Source organism: Terrapene carolina, unplaced genomic scaffold, assembly GCF_002925995.2.
Source record: "Terrapene carolina triunguis isolate 2854851 unplaced genomic scaffold, T_m_triunguis-2.0 Scaffold192, whole genome shotgun sequence".
NCBI lineage: Eukaryota > Metazoa > Chordata > Testudines > Emydidae > Terrapene > Terrapene triunguis.
In genome coordinates this window covers 16,187,165-16,208,888 of record NW_020664543.1, presented here as the reverse complement: position 1 = coordinate 16,208,888, position 21,724 = coordinate 16,187,165, and the positions used below count along the sequence as shown (strand labels likewise).

Sequence of the window (21,724 nt, the reverse complement as noted above, 5' to 3'; positions counted from 1 at the left end):
CCGAAGAGGCAAGGGTGCTTACTGTGGTTCTGCTGCCTTTCGCTCCGTATCTGTAAGCTCGATGGCTGGGTCAGCGCTAGGAGCAGTTAAGAGGCAAGTGGGCTGGGCCTGGAGCTACTAGTTAAAAGGCAGCCAGCTGGAATACCAGGCAGGCACAAAAGTAAGCCGTGAGCACGGATGCTGCTTGTAAGGAGAGCAGCTGCTGCTGCGCAGCTCTGTCTCCCTGTCCGTGGCTGCCCGCCCCTAACATTGCCTGAGAAGCGTCGAAGCTGGGGGAAGGCGCCATCTCAGCAGCCGCTGTTTCTGCGCATGAAGGCGTGGCCGCGCACGGGGTACTGCATCTCGACGAACGCCAGCGAGCCCACGGTGACCTCGCAGGGGCCCCGCACCTTGAAGCCGCACTTCCGGTAGAAGGGGATGAGGAAGTCCTCGCACATCAGCACGGCCCGCCGCACGTAGGGCAGGCAGCGGAGGTACTGCAGGTAGCGCCACATCAGGATGGAGCCCTTGCCCTGCTGGCGGAAGGTGCGGTGCACGGCCAGCGCGTGGATGTGCACGGTGGTGCCACCGGGCTTGTGCAGAGTCAGTGCGTCCTGCCGGGGGAGGGGAGACAGGAAAGCGTGTCAACTGGCGGTTCGCTCATTCTGTGTCGAGCGCTCATTTGACTGGGCTGCAGATGTAATGGGCCAGATCCTCAGCTGGTGTGAATGAGCAGCTTCCATGGGAGTAGGCAGATGCACACCAGCTGCGGCTCTCCCCTGATCTACTGGAGGTGTTGTCCAAGTACAAAGTGCTTTGCAGACAGTACCCAAAGGCTCATGACACCCCTGAATAGATGAAGTCATCCCCATTTCACAGAGGGGGAAACTGAGGCACGAAGCAGTTAGGGCCTGATTGATCAGTGTTGAGCTCCCAGTCCCCACCCCCCAATCTCCATCTCCAAATGATTGGAGCTGTGGCTGCTCAGCCCTTCCTGAAAATCAGATCCTACGTGACTTGCCCAGGGTGCCAGAGAGGCAGTGACAGAGCCAGGCATACGCCCCAGGAGTCCAGCCGCCTAGTTTCCTGCTCTAACTGATTAGAGGGTGCTCCTTCCCCTGCAAAGGCTTACAGAGCCCTTTCCCTTTTAATTACTTGTAATTGTAAAGAGGTTGTTTTTTTAATATTAAACACATTTTAATACCAAAGCAATAACTCAGTTCTTCTACTTATTTTTGTCCTGTAGCAATTAATACTGCAAGAGAGCTCTCTCCAGGAGTGAACTCACTCCAGGTTGCTTGTAGAAATCGATTAGCTTGTAAAGTGCTTTGCAGAAGAGAGAGGCTGAATCAGCAGGAAGTTTTTGTCCCTAGGAGAATGGCCCTGTTTGTATTGCAGTTAATAGTTTGATGGAGTTAACAGTGGGTTGAGTTTGGGCTTTCAATAGTAGCCACGTTGTGAATGAAAGGTGCCGAGGGGGAATTTTTTACCTCTCCGTTTCTAGTCTGTAAGGTGGCAGCCCCTTAGAACAGAGAAGAGGGGATTTGCATATGCAGGGAGCAATACAGAGCCTGCCTTACTCTGGCACTTAGCCAAAGCCCTGTTGCCCCAAGAGTTGTGGATGTCTCTGAAACGGAAAAGCCCTCTTGGTTCAGCCCCATCTGCTGTGGCTGCAAAGCTGGAGGGCATTGGAGAATGGAGCCTCCCCCGCCCCTTTGAAATAAATATAAAAAGGGTGTCTTACAAACTGAACTAATTAGGTACCTGGAGCAGCCCCTGCTCTCCTTCCCTGCACTTGGGTGCTCAGCTCAGCACCCGGGTCACATGCTCCCTTGGAGTAACCCCCAATAACTACAGTCATGCCTATGCACGTTGGACTTCACCCTCTTGTCTCAAAGCTCCGTCGTCGTCCTCTCCATCCCTAGCATGGAAAGGAAATGGAGACAAGATGCAGTAACAGGAGCTGGTTCTTACCTGGCTGAGTTTTTCTTGGTCCCAAAGGGATCCTATAATGAAAGCCACCAGTCGGCCTTCTTCAAACCAGCCAAGCGACAGCTCAGGGCACAGGTTCAGAAAGTGGCGGATCTCATCCAGGTGAAGGGGGCAGTCGCCCGAAACGGAGATAAATGCTAGAGAAGAATAAAAACAAGGCAATGTCAAGAGGGAACAGCCTCTCAGAGCTACACTGCAGCCTCCCCTTGGCTGGGAGAACCTCAGACTAATTGATGATGGGCTGGGAATTGGAGCTTAACAAACATGAGGGGTGTGAACCAAAGTCCTGGATCCAGGTGCTCATGAACTTTGGGGAAGTTTGAATCCAGATCTGAACTTTTGTGGCTCAAGTCAATCTCTCCTTCCAGGAGAAGCCAGAAAGAACTGGGATTCCCCTTCTCACCCATACATCTTCTGTACGTTACTTCCTTTTAGAAGATGGGCACTTCACACTTGAGAAAGCAAAGCCCTCGGCTCTCCCAAGCAGGAGAACTGTTCTAGGAAGCTGTGCCTGCTCTGTTCTCTGATCAGTACATCTCTGATCCGGGACATTGCTTTACGGCTCGCTAGTTCACTGTGCTCTCCCTGCGGGTTTTCTGAGTCACTCCTACAGCATTTAGCACGCAATTTAAAACCAGCCACAGATATTTATATAGTTTCAAAGTTCCTGCTAATTGATTTGGAAAACACTGGTCTTGAAATGTTATGATTATCTCTACAGCTTGGGAAATGATCAATAAAAGGGAAAGCTGGTTAGAGGTAAAAGCAGTTTGGGTGGGATCTACAAAGAGACTTAGAGGTTGCAACACTGACCCTCCCAGCACCTAACTTTTAGGTGCATCGAAAATCACAGGCACACCTGGCAATCCACAAAGCCGAGTTAGGCACCGAGATTCCCTATATAATGAACAGGGAGAGCCAGGCGCCCTAGACTGGGATCCACAAAGCCAGCATGCTCAGAGCGGAGCTGCCTAACGTAGTCAATGGGCGATTCCGATGAGAGAAGTGTGCGCTAAGCCCCACTCCTCTTGGACATAGGTGCTCTGCAGCCCTGAGGTAGGTGCCTATCTCTGCTGGCGATCCCCGAACAGCAACGGGGCACCTGCCTCGCCCCATACCAAACAGCTGGCGGTCCCTACCTCTCGGGAGCGCTCTAACCACTGGGCTACAGAATCATTGTCTCTCTCTGGCCCAAGACTGAGAGAATGATTCTGCAGTCAAGTTATACGGTGGTCAGTATGATCACCATTACCTCTTCCAGCTGGATTTTGAATGGGACCAGATCTGAGTCAGCTTCTGAGCACACCTACTGGATTGGGCGCCGAATGCCTGTCTTCCCCTGATTCATGAATTGCTCTGGGGCTTAGGCAGGACATGCCTGGAGGAACGCAGCAGTGCACATGCTTAGAGGCAGAAACAGGTGCCTAGGGAACTTTTGCTCTGAAAACATAGGCCCTGAGTGAATTTAGGGAGTTTTGTGCATCACAGTGAAGCCAAAACTGGGATTTAGGTGCCTACGTCTTGAGTTTAGGTACGTCAGTATCTGTGGATCTGAGCCTTTGTGTTTAGGGTTTGAGAATGCGGGAAGTATATATTGCCTTCTGGTAACTACCTCTGCTCTTATCTCCCTCTGCTCTGGGCTGCTCCCAGCTTTGATTTCCAGGCCTGGTTCTCCATTGTCCTGTATCTCGTGCAGGCATTTACACCTGTGCAAAGGAGATCAGCATGGAAGTATTTACATCCACTTTGTTCTCCCTTTGCACGGGTGTAAATGACACGATGGAGAATCTGGTCTTGTCGTCACTAGTAGAAACCCCTCCCTTCTACACAGCAAGTGGCAGGTTCTCATTGGAACATTACAGGCTTATGCCAGGATGTCTCTTGCCGTTGGCCATTGCTGACTGTCGCATGGAAATTACTCCCCCTTCTCTAGCAGGTTTGCTGGCTTTCCTTTGAAATTTATCGCAAGAGGGAACAAAGGGCCAAACTCAGCCCAGACCCGAGTGGTGATGCGGTCCATGGTTTGCAGGTCTTGCAGACCCAGAGAAATCTCATGAGAAGAACTAGGCTAGCTACAAATGCTCTTGGCTCCAGTGAGTACTTGATCTGTAACTCTCGGGTTCGAAGACTGAAAAATTGATTCTGACTAATCTGTTTGTATCCCAGCTGGCTTCAGTGTTCAGTATCGGAAGCGCACAGCAAGGAGGGAACACCCCACCTGGAGGAAAAAGGTTATTTGTTCTCAGTGGAATCTGGCCCTACTGACCCTGCTATGGTGAAAAGCCCTTCCTAGGGCAGGATAAGAGGGCCAAGTGCTTTCTAATGTACCCCAAGGCGCATGCTGCTTTCCTTGCTGCAGGGAGCCTCTCTGCACAGTGGTGCTGGTATGTGAATAAACGTGACTTCAGTGTGGCTCTGTAGAGTCTAGGAATTTTGCTATTGACTCCACTGGGACCAGGAACGGGCCCTTAAGTGGGTTCCACCCTATAACACCTGGCTTCCAGCACACCTAAAGCTGCCTCCACCTCTGATTCTCCCTGTCCTTGTGGGAAGAGGGGGGAGTGCTGGCTGTCTTTATCGGGGGAAGGTGAGTTTTTTCAAATACCCTCGCAAACAGATTGACTGACTGGGGCTTGTAACAGATCTGACACTAAAGATGCTGGGGGAGAGGTAAACGGGTCACTCATTCTCTTTCCATTTGTGTCTCCATTGCTACTTTGTTAGCTCTGTAAAGCACTTTGGGCCCCAGCTTCTAAGATAGATGCTATAACGACTCTCCGCTGTTCCTGCCTGCGGTGCTAAGCCCTGGTCCCCTGCAGAAGGAGAGACGTTTCCACTTGCACGCCAGTGCCAGGTGTATTTCTGAATTAAGGCCTGGGGCAGTACTGTGGTTTCTTTGGCTGAGCAGGACTGAGGCAGATGGCTAGTGGGGAAGGAGGGCTCTTACCTTCTCTCTCAATCTCAAATACGCTGATTGCATCCTCGGGAGTGAGGCACCGGAACTCGCTGGCGGGAAGCGTGTGGCGGCGTTGGCGTCCGGGCGAGCTCCGCGGAGGCCTCAGGTGAATGGGCTTCAGGAAAGGCAAGGCGCTGATCACGGACATCCTCCGTTATTTCTGGTGTCCTCTGTAAACTTCTCCTCCGTTTGGCCACCGGTGTCGTCAGCGAGTTACTATTTCAGTAAATATGTTCCAGCGGGATCAGCCAACCGGCCAAAAATACCTGCCAAGCACATACTGGATTAGGCAGCCTGCCTCCCTCGCTATATATGCACGCCGTGCCCTGCATGAGCCTGCACGGCCACCCAGCCTGTCAGCGCAAACGCGCTCGGGTTCTCAGACATAATCGCCGCCACAATGCAAATGCGGGGCCTCCGCTCATAGCAATGGGGCTCTGGCATGGGACAGGTCACAGAAACAACTCCCACCTGCCAGACAGCTGAAGCATAGGAACAAAAGCCAGCCACCTGGCTGCTGAGGCGCTGAGCGCTAATGACAGAGCGGAGGGATGAGAAATGGCTTTTACAGCCTGGGGCCCAGCCAGCGGGGTTAAGTGGTGAGACGGGCGGGGTTATGCGCTGACGTGAGCGGGGGGGAGGGAAGGTGGCTCTAAGGTCACCAAAAAGCTGGATCTGGTGACTCAACAAAGCGCTCTTAGGGCCTGATCCTGCCTGGCGCTGAGTCTCTCCTGCTGAGTGTTGAGCACCCACAACTCTCTGGCTTGCGTTGGAGTTCAACCCCTCGCAGGAGACCCTGAGCAGCTTGCAGGATTGGGCCCTTAATGCTGTCAAGCCAATCTTCTGCTTTCTGGGAAGCTCTTATGGTAATCGTGTAATTAATGAGCTGAGTGGAGGGGCTCAGAGCCCAATGCTTTTTCCCCTTTGAGAAGAGGAGGAAGTGGGGTCAAGGCAGGGGGCGAGGGGGGTGGGGAGTAACCCGCAATGTGAATGAACTCTGGAGGCACTTGGTCTGGGAGAGAACTTGAAGGTTTGGAGAGGGTGTCGCTGAAAGAAGGAACCTCCTTCAGCCTATCAGGAAAACCCCTTAGCAGGACAGAGCTCCTGCAAGCAGCTTTCTTAGCCTCAGCAGCTACTGGCAGAAAAATTGCCTATCTGGAGTGTCCATGCCTGGATGAGAAGAGCCACCCCCAAGCAACTGCCTCTTCCTGGAAGTGTAGGGCTGGCATTGTCTTCTCTATTCTCAGGCACACACGTTCTGATCTCTGCCCTCTCCTGGGCAGTGCTGCTGAGTGCCCTTTTGTGGGGCAGGTTTGCCCACCTGCTTCCAGACTGCCCCCAGCCTCCTGTGTGCTCCAGTCTGGATTAGTTAAGATGGAGGAAATGCATTTCCTATGGTATAAATGAGCTGCAGATGGAGTGCATATAAAGGTGTGGGCAAATGTCATGTGCATGGGCAGAGAATACACTGGGAAGGGAACAGTATGCACCGGTACAGGCTGTCTTTTGAATCCCCCCAGGCTAGAGGTGACTCTAACTTTTTCAGCATCTGTGTTAGCGGGTTCCCTGGGTAGATTGTCAGGGGCAAGCGGAGTCCACAAGTGACTCCATTAGTGAGGGCAGGTTGAGATGCTGGCATTAGTTCTGTGGCTCTCAGTTGCCAGAGATAAATGGCTGATGGGAAGCTTCAGCTGTTGCTCAGACTTTGGGAGAAATGCTGGAATTTATCTGCAGATGCTGTGTAGCACTGTCTGTAATGATACAGCAGCGGCTACAGGGCCTGCCACTGGAATGCACTGTGGGTTAGCAACAGCCGAAAAATCTCCAGCCAAGGGTTCATGTGGCTTCCTGGATTCTCTCCAAAGCTCCTCGGAGTTTGCTCAGCTTTACAGATCCGTTTATCTATCTACACAGATTTCTCTCTCTAGAGATTGCTGAGGTTCTCTAGCGTATACACAGTAGACAATCTGGGCCAAATTCAGGGATGAGCCTAAGCTGTTGTGATGTACATCTATTTCTAGCCCCTTCAGCAGATAACTTACACCAGCGTCGACTCTGCTGTACTTTCCCTGGCTGTGTCTATACTAGGAAGAACCTGTGGTTTACAACCAGAGAGTTAACACACATTAGCTAAGATGGTGCAACAGCCTAATGTAGAGAGGACAAGTTGTAGTATTTTGATGTAGCTGGTTGAGGTGAACCTTAGACACGTCTTTACTCCTCACCTTTGTTTCCCTGGCTGAGAGTCTAATTTAGATGCCAAGGGGTGGGAAGGGAGGAGTGCAGCAGGAAATGCATCTAACTGGTGGGTATAAGTGGAGGTAGATATCCTAGATATCATGTAGATATCGGGCCTGGACTAGTAAATTCCTACGATGGTTTTACAGGGCAGCTTCAGTGAGAGAGCAAATGCTACATGTGTGACTGAGCTATGCAAGGAATAGCAGAGTAGTGAGTGCCCAGCTGGCGGGAGATTAGAAAAGCACAGCACTGCTGGCCGTAGGACCCTAGGTGACGATGTGGTAGGACCTCCCAGCAGTGTGAATCTCCACTCAGAGAGGGAAATTTTGAGAATATATTTAAAAGTGATTTCTGTTTCCTTCCAGAGATGAGGCCCTAAACTCAGTCCATCCAAACTCTGAGGAAGTTGGGAGCTGGCTGCAGACACAGATTTGAACTTTGCCACTGGCCCCCAACCCTTTTTATGGGCTTGTAGTGTCCCTCCTAGAGAGGAGACAGGCCTTGGCAGTGTTGAATACAAAGGGAATTCTTTGATGAGGCTGCTGAACTCAGAGCTTGTGGTTATCTCTAGCTCCCAAGTGACTAAACACAGCCAGTTCTGCCTGACTTATCAGGCAGGGTCTACTTCATATAGCCCAACCAAATCCCTAGTTTGGAATAGCCCCGAACTTGTGTGTGTGTGTGTGTGTGTGTGTGAGAGAGAGAGAGAGATATCAAACCAAATCAGTAAAACTATTTGTCAGATTGTTGTACACTAGATACAAGTGTGCAGAAAGTTTGAGCAAATGTCTGATAAATCACTTCTCCCTCAGGCAGAGATCATAGGTAATATTTCCTGAGAGCTGACCCTGTGTAATGCACTTCTGTGCATTCTGAATTATTTGCCAGCTGAATATTATAACGGATTGCTACAACTCTAGTGATAAATATGAGACCAGGTCACTGACGATTATTGTTCGACAGGTGCTGGCCTTCCCTTCCGATTATAGGCTGGCAACAAGCTAATAGGATTTGCAGAAATAACAAAACAAACAAAAGCGCTGCCAGCAGCCACAGTGCATCCAAAATAGGACTGCATGGTGTTATTAGCCAAGTGCTGCTATTTTCTCTAGTTACGGTGAATTGCTATATTTACTATGCGGGGCCTGGGGTGTCTGTGGTGGTTGTTTAATGCAGTCTCTCCACAAATATGCCAGCATCTGAGCTCTGGAAGCAAACTCTGACGACGTGACATTCGTGTGTGTGTGTGTGTGTGTGTGCGTGCAGTGAGTGTGCTTTGCAGAGCGAAAGAAGAACTGGAGGAGAGATCCGATGAGACAGTGATTAGGACATTAACTCTCTTAAATCCTGGAGGTCTTTTTACACGTGACAGGAGATTGCTGTGCGGAAGCCTGCAGTGATACCCTTACCACTCTGACTGCTGTGGACAAAGGGTGAAATCCAGGCTCTCTGGAAATCAATGGCAAAACTCCCATGAACTTCAATGAGGCCAGAATTTCACCCTCTGAATTTATAGTAAGAGAACTGCAAAAATGTTCATGTGCCATTGTCCTTTGTCTAATAGTCACAACCATTTAACAGTATCAGAGGGGTAGCCTTGCATCTGAAGAAGTGAGGTTCTTACCCACGAAAGCTTATGCTCCCAATACTTCTGTTAGTCTTAAAGGTGCCACAGGACCCTCTGTAACCATTTAACACTTGACCCAGGCTATGAACAGACAGACAATGTCTTCTCTAAGCACCCCAGATCTTTTAACTGTGCTTGTTTAAGCCAGGTGCGATCAGGTTTTATTTTAAAAATTCTTTAAACACTCCTTTTATTCCAATGTTCACCTGATTCTCATTTTATTTATTATTGTCCTGATCAGCTTGTGAGTTCAATCCTTGAGGGGGCCATTTAGGAATCTGTGGGGCGGGGGTGACTTTATTTTTTATTTTTATTTATTTTATTTTTTTTGGTCAGAGACAGTACTTGGTCCTGCTAGTGAAGGCAGGGGACTGGACTAGATGACCTTTCAAGGTCCCTTCCAGTTCTATGAGATAGGTATATTTCTATCAGTGAGAGTTATTTTCTGTGTATAAATGCAGCTAATTATTTAATGCCTCTGTTGTACATGTCTTTAGAAGTTACTTCTATTCATCAAGATGTGAGTGTAATAAGGACTGTGAGCCTCTTTGTCCTAATTTAATTCACTCCAAAGATAATTTTAGAAATGGATATTTCATGTTCCTTTGGATCATAGACTAAGGGTAAAATATATCAATGGCCAAACTACTAGGAGAGGTTACAATGTCTATGGTTTTAATAGTATTTGTAAGATTTACTATTGAATTTTATGGAGTCAATTGTACTGATTGGATTAACCATTTATGGTGATTAATGGTCCAATCAGATATACCCCAGAGGATGCAATAAGAGTTTCTTTAGACTGAAATATACACACCAATGGCTTCATCCTGTGAGGTGCTGAGCTCCTGGAGCAGGTTCTCAGCGCACCCCCAGATCAAGCCCTAGAAAAATATGTAAGTAAATATATAAAGCTAGAGTCTCATCCCCTTACTCACAGTAAGTAACACCTTATTCCATGAGTGGTCCCATTGACATCAGTGGGATTTTTTTGTAGAACAAGGAACTATTTAACGTGAGTAAGGGTTTCAAAATATGGCCCAACGAATCATTAATATTGTACTGGGCCAATTTTGCAGCAGTCATAGGCACTATGGATGTGGGAATTCACTCCCTGTTAATATTTCTCAGTATTTGTGTCATGATAAATTAATTTGTCAATTATTGGTCAGCTCATGCAAGGAACCACTCCATCAGAAATCTTTCCAGCAGTTCTCTGCCCAGTACAGTAGAACCTCAGAGTTACGAACCCCTAGGGAATAAAGGTTGTTCGTAACTCTGAAATGTTCATAACTCCGAAAAAAATGTTCTGGTTGTTCTTTCAAAAGTTTACAACTGAACATTGATTTAATACAGCTTTAAAACTTTACTATGCAGGAGAAAAATGCTGATTTTAACCATCTTAATTTAAATGAAACAAGAACAGAAGCAGTTTTCTTACTTCGTCAATTTTTTTTAACTTTCCTTTTATTTTTTAGTAATTTACGTTTAACACAGTACTGTGCTGTATCTGTGGTTTTGAGTTTGGGGGGTGTGTGTGGTTTTTTTTTTTTTTTGGGGGGGGGGGGGAGAGTTGATCTCTGTTGCTGCCTGATTGTGTACTTCCAGTTCCAAATGAGATGTGTGGTTGACCGATCAGTTTGTAACTCTGAGATTTTACTGTACCATATAAAGACACATACAGTATCACTAATGTTAGGATGTCTGAGGTGGAGACTTTTATAGACAAGGGGTGGGATTTTTCAAAACCACCTAAGGGATTTGGACACTCAATTTTCAATAGAAATTAATGGGAATTCAGCATCTAAATCTGCCAGGCAGCTTTGGCAAGCCCGCCCAAGATCACTACTGGGGACCGTCTAGGACAAAAGTCAGTGATACTGAGAAAAGGCTGCCCTTTTTTTGCTTTCCTTTTCATTCTCTGGTTTGAAATGACATTTTTTGGTTTGAAATGTAAGCTAATTAGTGTAAATGGCTTTTGATCATTTCAAAATGTTTTGACCATTTTTAATTTAAAAAGTGGAACATTTCAATTTTTTAAGGACTTCCAGTTTGCTAAAATTGTCAAGATTTTGACTTTTTTGTTAAAATTCAGGCTGGGAAAATTTGTCAATCTCAAATGTTCATGGGATGGGGAAACCATTTCCCACCCAGCTCTATCATTATCCCATTTCAAACTTGGGGAAACTGAGGCATGCAGCAGTGACCTGACTTGCCCAAGGCTGAACATGTAAATATTATCTCTTACTTACATTCATGTACTGAAGGAATCTAAACGTTCATATAGTACATGGAGATGCATGTGCCCATGCGTAAATAAACCAGCATGCTCATAATACACACTGACAGGCAACTCAAGCCAATGTTTTCTTTATTCTATTGTGTACATCTATTTGGATTGGGGTTTGAAGGTTCAGACCTTTTAGAAACCTTGAGGGTTTGTTTGCATCACAAACCACAATTTTAGGTCTGCAAATTCTTCTTCCAGTAAAGCCCTGTCTATTCCCAGATCAAAAATGTGGAGTTTTCACTGCAAAGACTCATCACACTCAGATTTTAAAAGTGTGTGTGGGGGGGGGGGGGAGGAGTATGGTGGGATCCACATTCTAATCAAAGTCTATGCAAGCAAATTTTAATTTAACAAAGCTCCGTGCTCTACAAGACAATGCACCATGTGCAATTATAGGAAAGTAGGATGGCCTCTTTAAAGGCTGCTTTCCACTCTAGAAAATCAGTACCCCACGTATTACAGTAGAAATGCAGACAATTACCTGTAGGCGTGTGTGGAATACGGTTTCTTGTAAGAACTCCGAAAGTTGTTCTTCTGGATGGCGTGGTCTGGTCTTGCAGTCTTCCTGCCAGTGGAGAGAGGAGAAAACAGACAGCAGTGAATTTTGACCTGCCTACTGCTTTTAGTCTGCTGCGACTTACAAAGCTCTTGCTTATATATTTGTTATTTATAGAGCACGTGATGAAATTTTAAGAAGTTTATAAACCCTGATGAGTCACAGAGAAAGGTGAGAGGCTTTAAGGTGACATGCCAGCAAAAGCATCCTATGAGGCTTTTCTTTCCTGGCGTGATTGTCTGCAGGGGGATAAAGCATTTTAGCTGATTGCTAGATACTCAGTGCTGCTTGCATGTCTCAGGTAGATAGAGCCAATGACTAGATGCATAGCTAGAAAACATGAAATAATACATCAATATGTAATACAATTAGGGTCTGCTCTAGATTCATTTGAAGTCACTTTACATTTATTTAAACAGGCTTTGCACCCTTAAATGAGCTAAATTCAGCCAGGGTGAAAGCGGATGTAACTTCATTGCTTTTGGTGCAATCACAGACTGCAGCTGCATCACAGACTGGGGCTGCATTTGACCCAGTGGGTTGAAGAAAAGTAGTGTTCTTTGCAGAGCTTTTAGCCATCAGTCAATCGCTGTGTTTTGGCTGTAGGCAAATACAGGTAGAATAGTTTATCAATCCCCAGCAAAGCAAGAAATGGACTAGTGGGACTTACAAAATGAAATACAGGGAGTCCAAGTTTACTCTGACTTACGTGAAAAGATAACACTATTGACGCCATGGCAGTCATGCTGCTGTAAAACCAGCATGAGAGAGAGCAGAATTTGGTCCAGTCCTAGGAAAGCAGAACCAGGAACATGTTACCAGGCTTGGATTGTGAAAAGAGAAGCATCAGGAAATTAGTAGCACTTAGGGGCAGGAGGGTTGTTTTCAGACTAAAACTACTTATACAGCAGCATCAGTCTGCAAGATGCTTTACAAAACACACAGACAAATGGCCATCGTGGTTCTCGACGCTGGTGTCAACCTGGAGTAACTCGAATGATGTCAATAGAGTTACAATGATGTAAAATTTGTGAAATCAGAATCAGACTTAAGGTTTCTGCCCTAAGGAGCTTACAATTTAAGGAGCAAGGCTGCAGTGAGATTTATTGCATGAGTAAAGTCATCAGGATTTTGCCCTCCTAGAGGCAAGACAAGGTAGTAGAAAATATTCCAGACACAAGGTAGCATAAAGGAAGGTACCTGCAAGTAGATCAGCAACAACTCATGGGCCAGATCCTGTTTGGAATTAGTTGATGTAAAAATGAAGTGACTCCATTAAAGTCAATAGTGTAACACTAATGTAAAACAGGAGTAATGGAGAGCAGAACCTGGCTCCATAGGTGCCTAAAGAAAAGCTGGAGGAGGTCAGGATGTGTTTAACTTCCAAATCTCAATCAAAGTGACCCCCAGCATAAACCATTTTTCTCTTTTAGTATTTTTGATAGAATCCAAACAGAAATACAACCCAACCCACACCCAACCAGTAGAAAACAAAATGTTCAGCAACTAGCACTAAAAATAACCAACCTACCCCCATTACAAGTAAACAGAACAGGGCATGTTGGAATGTGGTTAAAGCCATCCTGCTTTCCATGGTACAGAGACAGTTTGTATTTTACCAGGGTGTTTTGAACCAGTCCCTTTCTCCCTGTCGCTATCTAGCAGCTGTGGAGGGGTCAAAAACTCTATTAGAATCGGAGCACTGGAAATTTACAGAGATTTACATATTTAGCAGCTCCCACAGCATCTTCAAAGGGCCCAGAGATGTTATTTTTGCATCTGTTTGCAACCATTCTTTGTCCATTGGTCCAGCCACTTAGCCAGCCGGCAGTTTTGTTTATAATTTGGGGTTGCGGGGGAGAAGGAAAGAATTACGTCACTTTTATTGTCATCACTTTGGAATTAACTGATCTATAAATTCAGCCTCCAGTCTCCAAGGGGTCTCATCTGCCATAATGATCTATGCACCTTTCTTCCCTTCTCTGCTGTAATGCATTATGATTATGATACCCATGAGGATTTAAGCAGCTTTTAAGATTTGCAGTGTAACAGTATCTTGCTGTAACAGGGCAGATCTGCCAGTGAGAGGGGTTCCGATGATGTAATATTTCTACCTTGCGTTTCATTGGCCAGCGTGTTTTTACTTTATAACCTGCGCAGATACAGAGAGTATAGTTGGAATGAACCAACTATCCAGCTTTCCTGCTTGTGTAATTGAATTTAGCACCTAATAAAGCTGTAGGCTAAATTTTCTGCTGGTGTAAACCGATGCAGTAGCATTGATGTCAATGATGTGCCAGTTTATGCCAGTGGAGAATTTGCTCTAATGATTGTTTTTTCTAACTCTCCTCCAGACTTTTAATGACCATTTCTCCAAAACACAGCATGGGGTTGTCAGTATCACTTGATTGCTTGTTACTGCAATAAATTCACAGCAGCACACCAGGCTTGGAGTGTATTCAATGCATTTAAAGATTTCCTAGGATTGCTGCTTAGTAGTTGAAGAGGCTGCCCCACGCCTGTATGCTTTTTTTTTCTGGGCAGCACAACTGAAGCAGTCAAACAACGTATTTGATGCAGGAAAGTCAGAACTTCATTGGTCCAGATCTTTGGAGTCCTATTTGCTTAGCTGGGTTCCGCTTTCCAAAAGCTGCTTTCCTGCAGGCAAAAGGGGGGAGGGAGGTATGCACCCCACAAATCATTGTGCAGGGCACAGCTGAAGATCAGCCTAGAGAAGAGTCCCAATAGGGTTGTCAGTCCCTGTCTCCATTATTCTGGCTCAGCCTATGAGATGTGGCGGCAGGCTCAGTTCTCGGTCTTGAAAGTTTGGTTGTAAGATGTTTTTTTAAGAATTTTTTCTGGCTTGGAAATCCCTCCCTACCTCTTCCCTCTCTTTCAGTGGCCTGATTCACCATCTAATGCTCCAGGGCAAATTCCTAAGGAAGCCAACCCTAGTGGGGCAAGGGCAATTCAGTGGCTGGGCTATGTACCATTGTGCAGGAGACCCCTGGGTGGTCTCTGCATAGGCAGAGACCGAGCTCTGTCCTGACTGATGGCCAGTTAAAGCGTGGTACTGATGAACTAGAGACAAGCCCATCCTGTCATCATTAACTGATCCAACGATGGTCATGATTCAGGGACAAGGGCCCAAAAATCAGGGGCCAGTTTTGTCCATTTCTGCCTAAACTAAGCAAGGGAAGCCGCTTCAACACAAACCAATATCCAGTCCAGGTATCCTCCTTTACAGGGCCCCAGTGAACTGGAGTGAGCACCTCTGTTCTCTTCTCCCCAGGGCCCAGGCACCAACCGATTGGCCTCATTTGCTTTTCTCTCCCAGGCCAGAGTAGTTGAACTAGGTCATAGTGAACTCAAGGTACAACCCAGGTAGTTAAGGAGGAGAGGGGTTGCTGCAGGCTGTAGAGGAGCCGCTGGAGGCAGGGCCGGCTCTAGGATTTTTGCTGCCCAAAGCAAAAACAATTTTAGCCGCCCCCCCTCCCCGTTTTTTAATTACCCCCACCCCCGGCCCCGCCTCAACTCCGCCCCTTCCCCAAGCCTGGGAGGGACGGCAAGTAGTGGCGCGCGAGCGGCAGCGGAGGTGAGCTACGGCGGCCGGGGCACATTTTTAGGGGCGGCATTCTGGCGCCGGCCATGCCGCCCCTAAAAATGTGCCGCCCCAAGCACCAGCTTGTTTTGCTGGTGCCTAGAGCCGGCCCTGCCTGGAGGGAAAGTAGAGAAGGGTTTGCAGGAGAGCTGGGCCATAAACCAAAACTCTGAATCTGAGCCCCCAAAACTTCAGGACAATTTGGTTTTAAGTTAAAACTTTGAGACATGGGCTTGGCTCTAATTATTACTGGGTCATCCTGCATCTTATACAAGCAGAGCAGGTCACCTGCGACTAGTGCCTGGGCCCAGTGTCAATGCACTTATTACTTCGAGTGAGCTGGATGCTAGGAGGCGGCAGATGAACTGGTACAGAGCGCCACCTACTGGGGAAACTAAATTCACCAGCAGGATTAAAACCAGTGAATAACCCCAGTGACCCCATTTCCAGGAGTTTATAAAACAAACTTTTCATCAAGTGTGCACATGCGCGCACACACACGAAAGTGTGTGTTTAAATCTATCCCTGGCCACGCATGAAGTAATACCCAACTGGGGAGACTCAGCTTTTATAATAAATGTAGTCAGTGACTCAGGCTGGTAGAAGGTATCTGGTTGCAGGGGTGTCAGTCTGAGTCTTTGAAACAAGCAAAGCATGAGCAGTGAAGTAAAGGCAGCCTACTAACCCTGCATCCCTCAACCAAGGCTCTCAGGGCCTTCAGCCCTGACCCACAAGGGTCGCTCTAACTGCAAGAGAAGAAATCTGTTTCATTGTCCACGTGGTTTGAGCATTGGCCTGCTAAACCCAGGGTTGAGAGTTCAATTCTTGAGGGGGCCATTTAGGGATGGGGGGAAAAATAGTTGGGGGATTGGTCCTGCTTTGAGCAGGGGGTTAGACTAGATGACTTCCTGAGGTCCCTTCCAACCCTGATATTCTATGATTGATTGAGTCTTGGAGCATTCTGCTGAGCCTGCCAACCTGGTGCTAATGGTTTTCATACATAACAGTGTGTAGTTCTGCTCACCTCACAGTAGTTCTGTCCTCGGCTACAGAGCTGAACCAGAGCCATAAGTGCCTGCTAAGCCAGTGCTTGTAAGTTGTGATGACTGTGAGCCCATCAGTGCAGGAGTGGGGGTGTTTATAATTTGCTTATATAGGCCAAAATCCTCCCCTCTCTTCCACTTTCATATCAGCTATGCAGTGGGAGTTGGACAGAAAACACCAGCAGGCAGTGCAGCATGTGCGTGCCACAGAGTACAGGTCCTTGCAGGTTCTTGGTGCAGTGGTCCTTGGGGATGGAGCCAGGGCTCTATGTAGCAGTAGAGCCTCCAGTTCATTCCCCTCCTATGGAGATTTCTCCAGCCATTAGGATGGAGTAGGGATGCAGAGCAACTCTGCATCCTGGCATGGGACCCTTGTCATGTCCAGAATGTCACCATGATCAGCCCAGCTACTCAGGCTGGCACTGGGAAGACAAGTTGGGCCATGGCCATGCATAGTGCTTTACAGGCATGGACCACAACAAAGTTCTTGCACCAAAGAGCTTCACAGTTGTGTGTGGGCCTGTCTCTACTTCTATGAAGTCAATGAAAGTTGAATCACTTACTTCAATAGGAGCAAAATCAGACCCTAAACTACACCTGTGACCATCCACCCTTTAAAATGTGTCAAACACAGTGAACAGGTCCTGGCTGGGATGCTCTCTCATAGGTGGCAATTTGAAGTTAAATGCCTGTCAACCTTTCTGTAAGTGGGGATCCCTGTCCTCTGACATTCTCTTAAAATGCAGGCAATGGAACAGCCAGGCAGGCAGATAATGTGACCTGTTATCTCTGATCACTATTTATCCTACTACATTTTCCTGTATGGCTAGAGGTGGCCATTGTAGATACACCTCTACCCCGATATAACGCGACCCAATATAACATGAATTCGGATATAACGCAGTAAAGCAGCGCTCCCGGGGGGGGGGGGGGGGGGGGGGGGGGGGGCGCCGGGGGGGTCAAAGCAAGTTCGATATAACACGGTTTCACCTCTATAACATGGTAAGATTTTTTGGCTCCTGAGGACAGCGTTATATCGGGGTAGAGGTGTAGTTACAATGAGCTGCCAATTTACATTGGCCACAAGATGGCACAAGAGTGTTTTTTATGGTACAGAAGATGTCAACATAAGTTGCTCAGCAAGAGAAATAAGGAACAAAATCTTGGCAAACATAAATTGGCTTTTCATTGCCTCCTTATTATGCTCTTCATAATAAGGCTGCCCATTGATATCAGACTCCCACTGCCATCAGGGTCCATTGTAAATTTCTCCTGTGAAATGCATCCCTTGCTGTAACACACACACACAAGACTGATTCCCATGAGCAGCCTTATCGAGGGAGCCCTGGCCTTTGTACACAGCCATTAATTTGACCTGGGGAACCAACACTCAAAGAAATACTGTATTAAGTCTGCCTCAGATTCTCTACTGGTGCAAACTGGAGCAGCTCCACTGAAGTCAGTTTACACCAGCAATGTGCCAATTTACACCAACGGGGAATCTGACCCACTCTTCCTAATGGTAAATAAACTTGGCATTTACTTAACTCTATGTAACTATCTGCATTTCTAATGTACTCGTCAGTGTAGTATCCAGGCTCCAGAAATATGAAGCCTGTCTTGATTTTACATGTCACCTTTGTGCAGAGGCCAAGGATGGTGATAGCTTATATGCAAGGATCCAACAGCACTTTACAAACATTAGTCACACCTTGACACCACCCCCATTGCAGTAGATAAGTATTTTAATAGGCGTGGGCATTTTAAGCCACAATGAGGTTCTGGCCACCATTTTCTAAAATGGTTACTGATTTCAAGGTGTCTCCATGTTTCGATGCCCAGTTTTACGTGCTTCATTTGCAGAAATGCTGAGTGATCACAACTCCAGCTGAGGTACATGGGCGTTGCAGGTCCTCAGCTGTTCTGAAAATTGGTCCTGAAATGTTTTAATGTGGGTACCTACAAAAGTGACAAGCCCAAAATCAGTGGCCATTTTTTACCACATTGGTCTGACTTACCCAAGATTCTCCAGGAAGTCATTGGCAGAGTTAGGAATTGAGCCCAGGAGTCCTAATGCCCACTCCCCTGATCTACTAGTGGAACATCCTTCTTGCACTGTTCTAGGACCAAGGATGCTATGCAGCTGCATGCCATCTTTGAAGCAGCTCAAACACTAGCCTGTAGAGTCACAAACCAAAGGGGAGCTGCTCTTTACTGACATGAGAAGTTCAATTCCAACTAAGAGCACCTCAGAGGCACACTTAAAAGTACAGTGCAGAAATATGCATAGCACTCAACTACTATGTACATAAGTAAATTGTCCTGATTTGGTCCCTTTAAAATCCACGTCTTGCTACTCTGGTTAGTTGCATAATTTGACGACTTGACTCAAATGGCTATTTGCAACCTGAAGTCCAAAATCTGCTCTCCAGAATGTAATCACTCAGCATAAGGGCAGAGTCCAAACAGACTCAAGATTTATGTCTATTAATTATTTTTTGTGTAATACAGCCCTCAGTATGTGCGGTCAATGGAAGCTGGGAAGTGTCTCTGGACTGGATAAAATGTTGCAACATGAAAACCTTTGCTGCAAGGGCAAGAAGAATGGAAGCACTAACTGGAGTACAACCACCTAACTAGGCGAGCAAGAGGGCATTTTTCACTCTTTAAAGGGCCTCATCCTGTTTCCTCTCTGACATCAAAGGCAACCCACCCTGCTAATTTCAAAGGGAGCAGGATTGTCCCATAATTGTTCCATCTATGTGCCCATTAAGGGGTGGCAAGTGGTGATGCTCAGAAGATGACTGCACTGTATGTACAAGCCAGCAATACACTCCACTCCATTCCCTTTCCCACCGCTATCACAATGGAGTGATCTATATGGGGCACTGTCCGCTCAAAGTGAGAGGCTTGGGAATGTCCAAGATCTGACTGAGCATCATCTCTGAGTGTTTTATCACTGAGTTTATACCGGCTTCCCACCCACCTTGCTCTGTGTGCAAATAATTAGCAATTTTCCCACTCTCATAGATCTCTAGGCATGTCCCTGCCCTCCACAGTACATGGATGGAAGTTCCACGTGGTTAGCAGGCTCTGAGCCCACCTCGTCCATATTATGAACATTTTGTATCAACATGACATATACAAGAGAGTTAAAATTTCTTTCCCAATTGATGCTGTCCTTTCCCACTCAGAAAACAATGATTCCCTCCATCTTCTCTCTGTTCATGATGGAATCAAGATTAATGCTGAAAGCTCAGAGCCGCTCCTAGGAGCTACCCCACCTTGTTAAAATGCTACATTCCTTCACTTTAGGGGACAGAAATTAGGCCCGAGTTTGGGGCCAGCAGAACTTGGCACAGGCCTTGGCACAGGACCTGAGGGGAGGTGGCTTTCCACCTTCGCAGCGCCCTGATTTTGAGATAACTGGGGATCATTTTGCCCCCAGGCATAAACTAGAGCAGCCCAAAAGTAGTGGTTATTATTATGACTGTTGTCTGTTTGTATTATTGGAGCACTTAGAAGACCTAGTCATGGCCAGGACCCGACGGTGCTAGATGCTGTACAGAACAAAAAGCCAGTCCCTGCCTCAAAAGGCTTACCTTACAGCCTGCAGCCCATGCCCCCAGGGGCCATGCTGGCAGCTGGCAATAGCTGACACAGCAATGCTCTGGCTATGCCCTTTTCACCCCCAACCACACACCTACATCAGGGGAATTCCCAGGTGGCGGGTTAAAACGGCTTTATGGACACCTTGCATTGCCAGAGCTGTGCAAAAGAATCCTGATGGACCTGAGAACTGGGCCCAGAGGGTTGGAGTGCTGATCTCAGTCATGTTGTGGTAAATCCAGAGGAACGCTGGCAATGATTATTCCACATTTACGGTAGTCTGACCGGGAGCAGAATGTGCCCCAAAGCCTCTAGAACAAACGTGCACACAAAGTTACGTTCCATCAATAGAATCTGTTTGCGCAACCTCAAAAAGTGCACAGTCAGTCCCTGGGCCTGATGATATCAGGGGGTCCTGCTCTCCTGCCGGGGGCACTAGAAACATGGAGGAGACTGGCAGCGTTGATTTTATTTTTAAAGCTACGTTTCTAGCCCTTTTCTTTGGTACAACTCTTGGAAATGTAAACCAATCGCTCCAGTTGAAGAGCTAGGCTTCACTCCGCAGCAGGCGGCACAATGAGTCGGTCAGATTTGGAGTGTATCCCAAAGATTCATCTCACTAACCCTTCCCACCATCCTTCAGTCAGCCCTGCACATACCGGTGTGATTCTGCTGCACAGAAATTGGTTCTGTCTGAGTAAGGAGCAGACAAAATAGTTTTGCAAGCCTGCCCAAATATTCTAAAGCCACATTGGCAAGTGGAAACTTTTACACCTTCCACCGTTAGGCCATTAAAATCCTTTAAGGACCTATTTAGCAGCGATCCCAATGAGCTCAGAGAAGACCTAGTTAAAGACATTGAATCCAAATATTGAACTCATAATGAGACTTCTAAGAGCCATTAAACAACATAATGCTTCCCCGTTGACTGGGGAGCTTCTGACCACCTGTTAATGGCACATGAAAGCGCCAGAGGGCTCTGGACTCACACAGAGCTATTCTATTCTATTCTATTCTATGCAGGGTCTTACTGTAGTAGCTGTACAGCATTAAGCAATGTGACTAACATCTCCCATGTTTTTTCTCTCAACCTCTCTTCAGGGAGAGAAATATGTACAGTGGAGAGTTTTGGTTTGGAATGTATTGACTTACTTTATGTATATGTTTTATGTTAGAGAAGGCAAGGTCAAAGAAACGTGCCGGCATTTGGAGCAGAAGATGGTGAGGTTTGGGATGGCCATTAGTACCTGAGGGGAGTTAATTCCACAGACTTTGGCCGGCCGATAAGAATGCTCTGTCTCCTGCACAGACAAGTTTAAACTACGTGTAGGGAGTGCCCTTGTGCCAGAGAAGCAACCACAGTCTTCATCCCAGAGCTGTCAGCAAACTTTTAGATACCCTGAGCCCAGCCCACTGAGCACCTGGAAGTTAAGAGCCTGATTTAATTTCCTTTACAGTCAATGGAAAGACTCCCATTAGGCAGGCACTGTGGACTTATGGATAAGAGTGAGAAGACCTAGTTCTCATCCCAGCTCTGCTACTGCTCTGCTATCTGACCTCTCTATACCTCCCACCCTTTGTCTACCTTGTCTAATTAGATAGTAAGCTCTGGGAGGAGGGGCTGTCTCTCACAATGTGTTTGTACAGCACCTAGCACCATGGGGCCTGGATCGCAGCTGTAGCCCCTAAATACTCATGTAATACAAATAATAGATAATAATTACGTTGGTGGGCTTTGCCTTGGTTCTGCAAGATCTGAGCAACCTCCTAACCCAGACGCCACTAGGAGGCTGAGTGGTGGATAGGTCAGCTATAGCAGGGGCTAATGTA

The 21,724-nt window shown here is 46.9% G+C and overlaps 1 protein-coding gene across 1 annotated transcript; it reads right to left on the bottom strand.

Annotated features, from left to right (window-relative positions):
• On the bottom strand, nt 1-5,075 carry AANAT (aralkylamine N-acetyltransferase). The gene is made up of 3 exons (XM_024206742.2): nt 4,919-5,075; nt 1,954-2,108; nt 1-593 (listed from the first exon to the last, which is right to left on the bottom strand). The coding sequence occupies exons 1-3, from the start codon at nt 5,073-5,075 to the stop codon at nt 288-290; spliced, it is 618 nt and encodes a 205-aa protein (XP_024062510.1). The 3' UTR covers nt 1-287.
• Between the last annotated feature and the right edge of the window lie 16,649 nt (nt 5,076-21,724).